Raw genomic sequence first — 13,353 nt, 5'->3', positions numbered from 1 at the left:
CCTGGAGATTAGAGGTTGAAAACTGACTGGGCTGTCCTTCTCAATGCTAGGTTGGCTGCACCAGAGGAAACTTGGGGGGGTGGAGAGCCTGAATGAGTAATTTTGAGTTTCTACACATTGTTTATTCGGACTAGACTTTGTTCCCAAGAGAAACAGAATAGAAATGATAAAAGAAATTAGTAAGCCAGCTCGACCCGCTGGAAAAATCACCAGATATACCCTGTTATTTCTGGAGTTTGGCACTTAGCCGCTCTGCTACTATGGAAACGGGGAAGCGGTTGACTTGAGGGTCCGGAACCGGTTTGGGGGGAAGGGAGCGAGATCCGTTCAGGAACTGGGCGTGGTCTCGGTTACCAAGGCCTCAGAGACGCTCAGGCCTGGCCTCAGCCCAGTTTTGAGGCCAATGAACCTCCCATCCTTCCATGGCACCCAAGAAGGAGAAACCTGCCGGGAGCGCAAACTATAAGATATGGGAACCTTCCCTCATAGCTGCACACTTGAACCAGGTGAGCCCCGCCTCTCGAGTCCCTCCAGTCCAGGGAGCCTGGGGCACTTTCTGCTCAGCACTGCTCTCAAGCATTGCCAGGTGCTTGACAAAAGAGTGAGCTAGAGGGATGGGGCTACAACTCAGTGGTGGGGCTGAGAGAAGACCCTGGGTTCAATTTGCAGAGGAAGCAAAAACAAGACAGGAAGGGAACCTCAGCCCTGCCATTTCAAAATGGGGTGGTAGATCTGTGTAAGGAGAACAGGGTTGTCATTATGACTCCTGAGTCCCCCTTTCAGTGCAGGCTTCCAGTGCCCCCCCGCCCCCCGTTGTACTGGGACTGTTATCCTTGTGAACTGTTTCCCTCCTGTTTGATCCGTTGATCATTCGTGGCCCCGCCCACAGCAATATTTTAATTAATGCTGGATGTAATCAGCCAAGACCCAGAACGACAATCTGTAAAAATAGAAAGATCTCTAGAAGAAAATGTTCTTATGTGATGGCTTGCCCTGTTTTGCTCTCTGTTGCTCTGATAAATAACCTATTTCATTTTAATGTTTGGGGCAGGAACTAGAAGCAGAAACCCCCGCAGGAATCTTGCTCCCTGACTCTGGCTCATGCTCAGCTAGCTTTTTTATACACCACCAGGCCACCTAAGATAATGCCTCATACAATGGGCTGGGCACTCCTCCATCGAGACTCTCTCACACAGGCTTGGCCACAGGCCCCTCTGAGATGCACAATCCCTCCTTTGAGACCCTGTCAGATGACTACAGGCTGTGTCAAGTTGACAGCTAAACAAATTAGAACATACTCCATACCTCTGCATCCAACGTTTTCATCTGAGCATGGAGAGAAGGCTCAGTGGTTAAGAGCACTTGCTGCTCTTACAGAGGACCAAGGTTTCATTCCCAGAATCCACATGGTAGCTCCCAACTGTCTGTTACTCCAGTTCCAGGGGATGCTGCACTCTACTCTGGCCTCTGTGAGCACTGGGCATGTATATAGTACACATACATTTGTGCAGGCAAAACACAAATAAAATACATATATACAAAATACTCATACATATAAAATACATATACAGAAAAACAAAACAGGGTAATTGCCTAAGAACATTTTCTTCTAGGTCCCTTTCTATTTTTACAGATTGTCACCTTGGGTCCTACCTGTTTACATCCAGCATTTATGAAAATATTACTGTGGGCAGGGCCACAGGTGACTTGGTGATATAGCCATCAAACAGAAACAGGAGCTGGAGAGATGGCACAGAGGTTAAGATCACTGGCTACTTCCCCAAAGGACTTGGGTTCAGCTCCCAGCACCCACATGGTGGGTTGCAGCCATCCATAATTCTAGTCCCTAGGAATCGGATGTCCTCTTCCTGTTATTCTGAGACACCTGGCATGCACACGGTACACAGATCTACATGCAGGCAAAATAGCCATAAAAATAGTAACTAGGAAGTCATTGTGGAGGCCTGGGGGGTGAAGGAGGTCAGCACTGGTGTTGCCTGTCTCTTTAGCAGCCTGGGGTCCTGCCAGTTGCCACACTGGACCTGCACAGGGAAATGAGAGATGTGTTGGAATGTGTATCCAGCCCCTCAGGAGCTACATGCCTGCCTTGTAACTTCTCTGGGCAACCTGAAGACCTTATGGATTGGTGTAGTGCTGTCTTCTGTTCGGCTCTTTAGAAGGTGTAAATCCGAGGAGGTATCCACTCATTGCACATTGTCACAAATGCACACAGCAATCTGTGACTCAAACCAGAGGGCCCAGCAGCACAGTGACCCAGGCCCCACTCACCTCCATCTTTAGTGAGAAACCCAGGGGCTTCTGGCACCAGCAGGTAGCAATTCATGTCTAGACTCTAACGTTTCTAAATCCAAGTAGAGATCTGGGGAGAGAAAGGCCATTTGCAGACATTCCAGCCTGCCATTGGGACTGTCTTGTTAACGTGGAGAATGGACTTGGTTTTGTTTTTGTTTTTTGTTTTATATATATTTTATAAATGGATACATGGTTCACTAGAGAGTTTGTAGTTAAGGAAAGTAAAATGGACCTTGTGCTGCCCTCCGGGCCTATTTATCCTTATTTTCCAATGTAATTGTTTCTTTCTCTATGGAAAGTAATTCTATCTGAGATGAAAATTAGTCCCGGTGAGTCACGTGAAAGTAGCCTGACCCTCCTGTTGCCGCTGTGGCTTCATGCATCGTTACTGTGCCTCTTCTGCAGGGTTTGAATAACTCGAGGAATGAAGGCTGTCAACCCGGTACTCCCCAGCTACATTCTCAAATTCTCAGAGATGTTTGTCAAATCACCCTGCAAAAGTACCCTCTCTTTTGCAAGTCAGATCTAGCCAAAATAATTTTTTTAAAAAAAAAATTTGGAGATGATGTTGGTCACATTGGGCTTGGAGCAAGCATTTCTGCTGGAATTCTACGCTGCTGAACCACAGGCTTGGTGGGGACACTGACTCTGTGTTTGTTAGTCTGGGGCTGCAAGCACAAAGCTGTAATTTTCCTAGTGGAACTGAAAACCCCCAGGCACTGTTTTTTTTTACAGTTTAAAAACATGAAGTAATATTCAGCCTTCTTAACCCTGTTCAAATCATATAGGTTCAATAAATCTTCTATACTGGTAGATATAATTGCAAGTCAAAGTAATATGTCACTTTAGCTATGAAGGGAATGAGCTCAGTTTTCAGTTTTTTGGAATGTGTGCTTTCTTATTGTTGGGAGAAAATAAAGATCTTCTACGTACTTCCATATTTTGTTAGCTTGGTTTTGTGCCTGTAAAGGAGAAAATCCTATCAGTTAATGCCTAAATGCATGTTCCAACCCTGAGAATAACCAACTCTGACTTAGGCCAAAATGACTATGCTTGTGTAAAGTCCTTGTTGGTTGGATTTGCTAAGGAGCATCACATGTGGTGTCTGAGAATAAGGTATTATTTTAATTCATGAAGAGTTTGTTATTCATTTACAAGTATATATGTTTGAGTGCACCTGTGCTAATGTGTGTAGAGAGGTGGGGCATGGAAGACAATGTAGTCATTCTCTGGTATTACAAAAGATAGTTTTCAAATTACCTCATTGAAGAATCCAAATCAGTAATAGTCCTGTTCTTACTCTGAAGCAGCCTGCACTGGAATTTAGCAGAAGCATCAAGCTCCCAGTTTGACTCTGGTGAATTATCCTCATTTCCATATTATATCTACACAAATCAATTAATAGATAAATTGATCAATAATGCGTTGATTGGTTAATTGATTGACTGGGGAGCTGGCCTTTCGAGCTGGAGTTCTTGCCAACGTCCCAGTACATTTTAGTTGTTTCTGAAACATAAATGGTGACAAGTAATAGAAGGCACTATTCTTATCATCTGATAAAAGAAAAGGAGTTATCAAGTATTCAGTGACTAGGAGAGATCAGAGGGTCAGAAGACCACTGGAAAACTGGGTAATGTTAGACATGTAGGGTAAAGGGGAAATTAGTTTGAGTGAGAAGACCAACATCAACTGAAATGCTTGAACAGAGAGAGAGAGAGACAGACAGAGACAGAGACAGAATCAGAGAGTAAGCAATCAAGACCCCTTTTGGGTGTACATTGCTCCTGAATTAATTCTGCAAACCCAGCTATCATTGACCATTTTTGCTGTCCATCTGCCAAGACACTTATCAACACATATAAAACATGACACCTTAAATCTGAAAAGAAAAAATGTTTAGATGCATTGGCAGTAAGATTCTACAAGTGACAACAGAGGTCTGTGTGTGACATTGACACAAGTTGATCTACCATGGCTTTGGCAGCCCAAAGATGCTGTGCTGTAGGCATTCCCTCTTTACCCAAAGCTGCACTTCTTAAGATTTCAGCTATCCTCAGCCACCTGTGCTCTGAAAGCATTAAGCAGACACTCGTAACTGGTAAACTGCACAGCTTTCTGAGAGGCACCATCCAATCTCATACCATACCCCCTCCACCTCACCTACGATATGAGCCATCCTTTTGTCCAGTGTGTCCGCAGTACATATCGTTTGCACACTGGTCTCTTCAGAGCCATCCAGTGTATCAAATAGACTGTTGTGAATGACACTTCTTGTGCAGTGCACAAGGGTTCAAATTTCACCATCATTGCACTCGGCCCTGGCCTCAAGGTGCACGGATAGTTATGATGGTGACTGGGATGTGCCAAAAGGAGCCAAAAAGTGCTTCCTTTGAGTGAAAAGGAAAATATTATTGATTTAATAAGGAAAAAAGAGGTAGGTCCTGAAGCTGACTGCTATGAGGATGGGTATTCTCTCAGTCAATTTTTGGGAAAAGGGAAAAGAGAGACATGATTACTGTCAAGACTGAAAAACTTTCGTCTCCATGGTAAATTGTTTAGCTGAGACAGAAAAGACAGTAAGTTATGGGTTCAACACTATCCACATTGTCAGGCAGCTATTAGAGTCTTAGAATATATGTCCATGTAACAGAGACTATCCTATAAATTAAAATATTTCCATACAGCTGCCAAGGCAGAGGCCATTGGCCACTATGATGGGAAAAAGATATTAACATGTCTATTTTCTGTTATTGAAACTCTTTTGACTAGATAGTAATTTACAAAGAACAGTTTTCTTTCCTATATATATTAAAAAACATCAAATCCTAAAACATGGTAGCAGCTTCCAGCAAGAGCGCTGGCTGTGCCATAATATGGTGGAGGGTGGCCCATATGGAAGTATTTGAAAGAAATGAATAGGACTGAACTGCTTTTACCAAAGGCTACCCTATAGCAGTTAAGCTACTCCTGGGGAGGGTATTGAATGTAGGTGATGTCAACATGACCAGATTGTCTCTTTAATTTTATGTTTTTCATGTGTTTGCATTATATTACATTTCATTATGAGCTTTTGGCATATGGAGGGGATTCAGACCATAATATCAACCTCTGGAAGCTGCCATTCCTCCTTCTGTCTGAAATTGACTTCTAAATGTGTTTTATATAGGTATAATCATACAGCATGTGTCTTGTATAACTGGCTTGTTTTGCTTAGCATAGCATCTTTGATGGCTTTTGTACTGTGGGTTAGAATTCCTTTACTTTAGGATCCATACCACGGTCACAGTGCTCCATACCCAAATACCGCCTGGAAAGAGCTAGTCTCCCAGGAGTGCCAACACACCTGTAAGCACAGGTAAGACCACCACTTCCATTCAAATTCCTGGCCCAAGAGGATCCTTTCAGAACCATCAGGACACAGGAACCAAGGAACAACCCGGGACAGGATCCTTCTGGTTTCCATCTGTACTCCGGAGCTGACCCTGTACCACAGCTCTTCATACCCAAATTCCTCCAGGAGAGAACTGGTCTCCCAGGAGTACTGACACACAAGTTTGCAGGAGGGAAGAGCCACAGTCAGAGATAATAAGGCCAGCTAACACCAGAGATAACCAGATGGTAAGAGTCAAGGGCAAGAACATAAGCAACAGAAGCCAAGGCTACTTGGCCCAGAACCCAGTTCTCTCACTGTCGCTTCTGTCTCCAACCAGCAGAAAAGAGCGACAACACAACGTTCTCCTCAAAAACAGTTTATTCAGGAACCTTTCAACATGCAAGCAGGAATCTCCTCTAGCCACCAATCGCAATCACTTATATAACCCCTCAACCATGCCCCATCAGCCCAGTCTGCGTAATCTCAGTTCATTGGCCTTCGTCAAATGGCCTGATCTTGCATCATGGTGCGCCTGCGCAGCTCTCATGATGGATTCGGGTGTATGAGGAAGTCAGGTGCAAGTCATAAGACTTGGCTGCAGTCCCGGGTGCCATCTTGGGACTACCGCCTCACCCGCTCCCCTTTTTTCTTTTTTGGCAGAGAGAATGCCTGTCTAAGGTTGCCCACTGCGGCAATGCCCCTTACCAGTCATTGGGAGACAAACAGCTTTGGTTTGATCCCTGACTTAGGTTGGTGACACACCCAGGGAGTCTTATCCGTCATTGACTACTTCTCTAGCATGCCAAGCCACTTGAGGAGACTGTCCTGTCTCCACCACTGCAAAAGCCTGTATCATCAAGGCTTGGGTTCTGCGCTGACGAAACTGTATACAGCAAATGCACCAAAAGGCCAGGATGCTGATTAATATCAGACACAGGGCAAGTCCACCAATTCGGGCCCACTCTTTCAAGTGGGAGACAGCTGTAGATCCAGCTGGCTAGTCCTTCAGCCATGGACACATCCACACGGGTGGAGTTAATATGGACGATGGATTGTCTCAATTCCCGAACTAGTCCATCAAAATGCTGAGACAAATTTCCTGTAAGGTACTGAGATATATTGCAGGATAAATGAGCAGCACGACTGGCATTCACAAACGGTATAGATGTAACACACAGTCCCGAATATTTCCACTCACAACCCAATTGTGCTAACTCCATCAAAACATCCACTTGTTCCTGGACTAAATCAACCCTTTGAATAAGCAATAAAATTCCAGCTTTCAGCTGGCTATTAATATTTCCCTGAACATCCAAAGCTTCTGCAACACCCGAGGATAAATTATTCATGCCATGGCAGTTTGTACCACAGAGGTAAGGGATATGGCCGCAGCTGTGGCTGCAGTGGCAGAAATTGCTATAGCAGTGACAATGGCCACAGTAATGCCAAAATTCCCTCTTAGGTCTAAACAAAGTCATAGCAGAAGGAGCTTGAACATGCCAAGGTACAAAGCAAGGCATTCTAGTCACAACAGCTAAATGATATTCAGATGCATTCCAGCACATACTATAATAACAAATATCACTACTACAATTAACATTATTCTCATAACTACCATTATAAACAATAAACACAAAAGGAGACCACAAAGAAATAGGCATAGCCTTAAAGGAAGCATTGCACCCTCCAGCAAGTTGAGATACAGAGGTTTCAAACACACTAGACCCATTCCAATAAAAACTTGCATTACCCCATGCCCCTCCCACTAGCATACTCAGAGGAGAAAGATCTGTGCAACTACCATTCACACCACACAACAATCACACATTAAAAAGATTAGCTCCTGCTTGAGCTGGATTTTGATAGGTCCAATTACATCCTGAAAATGAGCTATTATGGACTGTGCCAATACAAGGAGAAAAGGTAAAATATTTCTTTACAGCCCAAGCTGCCTTTCTAGACTGACACACAGTCCATGGCGGAAGAGAATCACGGGTACCCTTGCAAAAGGGAGCCCATCTAGGTTGGGGAGGTATGGTATCATTGCCTTTGGAAATACCAGCAGGCCACACCCCTTGAATCCATGTGGCATTAGCTTTAGTAGAACTATTAATTGGCATATCAAACCATACTGCTGTTTGATTATACATTTGAATGCAGCCACTATTCTGAGAAATATCTTGAATCATTTGAAAGCACAGCAATCCCCTCAACTGAAGCTGCATCGGTTCCTGCACAGGCGCTATTTCCCCATCCCATGGTAAAAAAGGGTAACTGCAGTGAAGCATTAGATGTGAAAAATCAAGGGAACACTTGTGCTGAATGCTTCAACGGCATGGGTTTGGGAAACACAGATAAGATTCCCCAATGTGAATCTTCAGTCATCACCACGGGAAGTATCCTCAACACCAGGAACATCCACGCTGTCCCCGCTCCGCTCATTTTGGACTGCTCTGGTCAACCGCTCCGGGACCCACAGCGGCTGTTGATGATCCTGAGGAAACACACAAACAGACCCTCTCACCCAAACCAACACTGGATCAGGGCCCTTCCAACAACCAGTTAAGACATCCTTCCACATGACCATGCCTTTTGGAGAAACATCAGGATCGACGTGACGCTCAACTGCAACCCGTCCATGTTTTTCTTCATTCAAAAAATTCAAGGTAAAAAGGGCAATGGCTAATCTCTCCCTAGGGGTGGAACCAACAGAGACAATTCCCCCCTTTTGTTTAATTAAGCATTTTTTAGGGTGTGATGGGCTCGTTCAATAATGCCCTGACCCTGAGGGTTATAGGGTAACCCATGGGTCAATCGGACACCCATCATTTTACAAAAGGAAACAAAAGAGGCAGAAGTATAAGTTGGCCCATTATCAGTCTTTAATTCTTTAGGTTGTCCCCAGGAACCCCAAGCTTCAAAGCAATGTGCAATCACGTGACGTGCCTTCTCTCCTGTATGCAAGGAGGCAAAAATGACACCAGAAGCTGTATCGATGGAGACATGAAGATATTTTAACTTTCCAAAATCAGAGAAATGGGTAACATCCATTTGCCATAGGTGAAAGGGGTGCAATCCACATAGATTGACCCCCACCCCTATCTGAGGCAATAATGGGGTACATGTTTGGCACATTTTCATGATATCTCTCACCTCCGCTCAAGAAATTTTAAATCGGGAGGATAAGGTTTTGGAATTAACATGAAACTGTGAATGAAAATCACGTGCCAAATAAATAGGTGAGGCAATTAAAAAGGCCATGCATGCCTGAAAAGCTTTATCTACAATATCATTCCCTTCTGCAAGGGGTCCAGGCAATCTGGTATGAGCACGAATATGTTGCACACAAAAAGGTGAATGTCTATTCAAGATAAAATCTTGCAATGTAAGAACTAATTTTCCAATGGTAGATTTTAGATAAACTTTGCCAACCACCTCCAAACATTGCAACATATTAACAACATATTGGCTATCAGAAATCAAATTAAAAGGGCCTGGAATTAATTCAAACACCTTAATCACAATTTGCAATTCAATAACTTGTGGTGATGTGGGGGGAAATTGTATGGTAACTGGTGATGATCCTGCTACTAAATATGCTCCATATCCTGTCTTAGAACCATCTGTAAAAATAAGTGGAGCACCAGGCAAAGGATTTTTTGAAGTAACTCGAGGAAAAAATCACAGGATGAGCTTTAAGCAATTGTAATATTGGGTCTTTGGGAAAATGATTATCAAATTGGCCCTGAAAACTGCACCTCAAAATGGCCCAATCATCTACTGTAGCTGATAACACTTCTAGCTCTTTAACATTATATGGAACTATCAAATCCTCTGGCGGAATGCCAAAAAATTGCACACTTTGCTGAATACCAAGTAAAGCCAATTGAGCCACTGAGGCGGGATAATAAACAAGTGTTTTGGCTGGAGAAATCTTTGGATGTATCCAGAGCAAGGGAGCCCCTTGCCATAAGACCCCCATTGGTTGTGAGTCTGTTGACAAAATAATGCAATAGACTTTGACTGTTCTCCGCATTTCAAGGCAGCATCTTTTTTTTCTTTTTTTTTTTTTTGAACTAATTTTTTTATTCGGTATTTTCCTCATTTACATTTCCAATGCTATCCAAAAAGTCCCCAATACACTCCCCCCCCACTCCCCTACCCACCCATTCCCACATTTTGGCCCTGGCATTCCCCTGTACTGGGGCATATAAAGTTTGCAAGTCCTATGGGCCTCTCTTTCCAGTGATGACCTACTAGGCCATCTTTTGATACATATGCAGCTAGAGACACGAGCTCCGGGGGTACTGGTTAGTTCATCATGTTGTTCCACCTATAGGGTTGCAGATCCTTTTAGCTCCTTGGGTACTTTCTCTAGCTCCTCCATTGGGGGCCCTGTGATCCATTCAATAGCTGACTGTGAGCATCCACTTATGTGTTTGCTAGGCCCCGGCATTATCTCGCAAGAGACAGCTATATCTGGGTCCTTTCAGCAAAATCTTGCTAGTGTATGCAATGGTGTCAGCGTTTGGAAGCTGATTATGGGATGGATCCCTGGATATGACAGTCTTTAGATGGTCGATCCTTTCGTCACAGCTCCAAACTTTATCTCTGTAACTCTTTCCATGGGTGTTTTTTTCCCAATTCTAAGAAGGGGCACAGTGTCCACACTTTGGTCTTCGTTCTTCTTGAGTTTCATGAGTTTAACAAATTGTATCTTATATCTTGGGTATCCTAAGTTTTCGGGCTAATATCCACTTATCAGTGAGTACATGTTGTGTGAGTTCCTTTGTGATTGTGTTACCTCACTCAGGATGATGCCCCCCAGGTCCATCCATTTGCCTAGGAATTTCATAAATTCATTCCTTTTAATAGCTGAGTAGTACTCCATTGTGTAAATGTACCACATTTTCTTTATCCATTCCTCTGTTGAGGGGCATCTGGGTTCTTTCCAGCTTCTGGCTATTATAAATCAAGGCAGCATCTTGAATGCTCTGCTCCACCAAAAGGAAAGCCGCTCTGGCAGCATTAGTAAGATATCTGGGAGAATTCAAATCTGTATTGCCTGGTAGAATATCATAATGGCTGCAATTGTTTATTGGTTAAAGACAAATAGGGTCGGACCCATTGAATATCTCCCAATAATTTTTGAAAATCATTTAAGGTACATAAATTATCGGTACGAATTTGGATCTTTTGTGAGGACACCAATTCTGCAGTTATTTTTGTTCCTAAATGATTTACTATTATATACTTTTGTACCTTTTCTGGGGCCACTACTAAATTTCTTTCCTTCAACTGTATTACCGCAAAGCTATATGCTTCGTCAAGTAACTCTTCCATGGGAGCAGCAATAAGAATGATATCCATATAAGTACCGCACACTAAGCAATTGTGCCACTGGAGCTGAGACAAAAGAATCGACCATCTAGAGACTGCCATATCCAGGGATCCATCCCATAATTAGCCTCCAAACAATGACACCATAGCATACACTAGCAAGCGTTTGCTGAAAGAACCCTGATATAGCTGTCTCTTGTGAGACTAGGCTGGGGCCTAGCAAACACATAAGTGGATGCTCACAGTCAGCTAGTGGATGGATCACAGGGCCCCCAATGGAGGAGCTAGAGAAAGTATCCAAGGAGCTAAAGAGATCTGCAACCCTGTAGGTGCAACAACATTATGAACTAACCAGTACCCCGGAGCTCTTGACTCTAGCTGCATATGTATCAAAGGATGGCCTAGTTGGCCATCACTGGAAAGAGAGGCCCATTGGACATGCAAACTTCATATGCCCCAGTACAGGGGAACACCAGGGCCAAAAAATGGGAATGGGTGGGTAGGGAAGTGGGGGGGAGGGTATGGGTGACTTTTTGGATAGCATTGGAAATGTAATTGAGGAAAATACGTAATAAAAAATATTTTTAAAAAAAGAAAAAAAAGAATGATATCCATGTAATGATAACATTTTGCCTTCGGAAATTTCTTTCTAACCCCTTTCAAGGCTGTATCAACATATAGTTGACACATAGTAGGACTGTTTGCCATTCCCTGTGGCAAAACCATCCATTCAAATCTCTTATCAGGTTCAGCATGATTTTGAGAAGGGACAGTAAAAGCAAACCTGACTGTATCTTTATGATATAAAGGAATGGAGAAAAAACAATCTTTGATATCTAACACTATAATGGGCCAATTCCTGGGCAAGGCAGAAGGCAATGGCAGCCCTCTCTGTACTGGTCCCATTAAAATCATTTGCTTATTTATTTCTCTCAAATTAAGTAATAGTCTCCATTTTCCTGATTTTTTTCTTTATAACAAATATAGGAGTATTCCACGGAGAGGTGGATGGTTGTATATGGCCCAATTCCAGTTGTTCTTGTACTAGTTCCTGTGCAGCCTTCAATTTTTCTGAGGGAAGTGGACACTGAGGAACCCATACCAGATCCTCAGTTTTCCATGTGATGGGTAATGCTCCCTCAGTGGGCCCTAGGAAAAAAACAACCCAGCACGATCATTCTTTCTCCGGACCAGCACTGGGGAGGCTCTTCCTTGTAAAGAGCAACCTAGCCCTTTTCAGGGGACGTAGCCCATATCCAACATAATATCCCGGGCCTTGGTGCTGTAGCTTCCTTCATTAGTTAAAATAAAGCCCATTTCCTTCAGCAGATCACGACCCCATAAAGACTCTGGAGCTGCCAATACATATGGCTAAAACTGGCCAGAATGTCCCTTTCCATCCCTCCAATGTAGGAGGTGAGAGCTCATTTCCGGCATTTGAGCATATCCCACTCCTCTTAAAGTCTGCTCTGACTGTTGCCTCGGCCAACCAGAGGGCCAATCCTTGGTACTGATGATACTACGATTAGCACCTGTATCTAGGAGGCCAGACATGGACTTTCCTTCAATAGAAAGCTTTAATAGAGGTCGGGTATCAAGATCCAAAGAGCAAAAAACATTAGAAGTCCCTGTTGAGCCAAAGCCCTTGTCCCCTCGTTCTGAATCTTTTGCAGGAAATTGAAAATGACAGCTAGATAAAAGAAGCAATTGAGCTATCCTATCCCCAGGAGAAATGGCAATAATGTGTCTAGGGGAAGATATCATTACCTTAATTTGTCCGGTAAAATCTGGATCTATCACTCCCGGATGAACTATTAGTCCTTGCATAGTAACCGAGCTTCTTCCTAAAATCTACCCCACTGTATCAGTTGGTAATGGGCCTTTGAAATCCGTATCCACCAGCTGGATACCCATGCGTCCCGCACTCCCTCTCATTGCTCTCCTGGGTGACTCCATTGCATTGGGGGTCTCAAACTGGGCCATCCCTTGGCTACTGCCCCATATATTTGTGGGCTCTGGGGTCGGGGCCCCTCCTCAAGTTTTTTGGCTGAGCACCACCATTTCCAGAATCAAGAGGCTGTCCATGAATATCCTTAACTGATCGACAATCACTGGCCCAATGGTTCCCCCTTTTGCATTTTGGGCACAGCCCAGGCATCTTAGGCCGCTGATTTCCTGACCCACTCAGCTGTGGGCATTGGCGCTTCATGTGACCTGGCTGCCCACACTTAAAGCAGTTATTGTCCTTCTGGACACCCCTTCCTTGGGACATCTGCATGATGGCAGCAGCCAGACCAGAATTAGAAAGAGGCCCTCCTAGTTCTCTG

General features: G+C 43.8%; 1 protein-coding gene across 1 annotated transcript in view; it reads left to right on the top strand.

Annotated features, from left to right (window-relative positions):
- The first annotated feature begins 322 nt into the window (after window positions 1–322).
- The window catches only part of Spag17 (sperm associated antigen 17), a 268,834-nt gene continuing 255,803 nt past the window's right edge, over window positions 323–13,353 (top strand). Inside the window, exon 1 of the mRNA XM_021157134.2 lies at window positions 323–506. Within this exon, the coding sequence (XP_021012793.1) occupies window positions 423–506 (84 nt within the window). The 5' untranslated portion in view covers window positions 323–422. The remainder of the gene's footprint in view (window positions 507–13,353) is intronic.

The sequence above is a fragment of the Mus caroli genome, unplaced genomic scaffold (genome assembly GCF_978045245.1).
Source record: "Mus caroli unplaced genomic scaffold, Mus_caroli_1 scaffold_3, whole genome shotgun sequence".
Lineage (NCBI taxonomy): Eukaryota > Metazoa > Chordata > Mammalia > Rodentia > Muridae > Mus > Mus caroli.
This window is presented reverse-complemented; position numbering and strand designations above follow the sequence as displayed.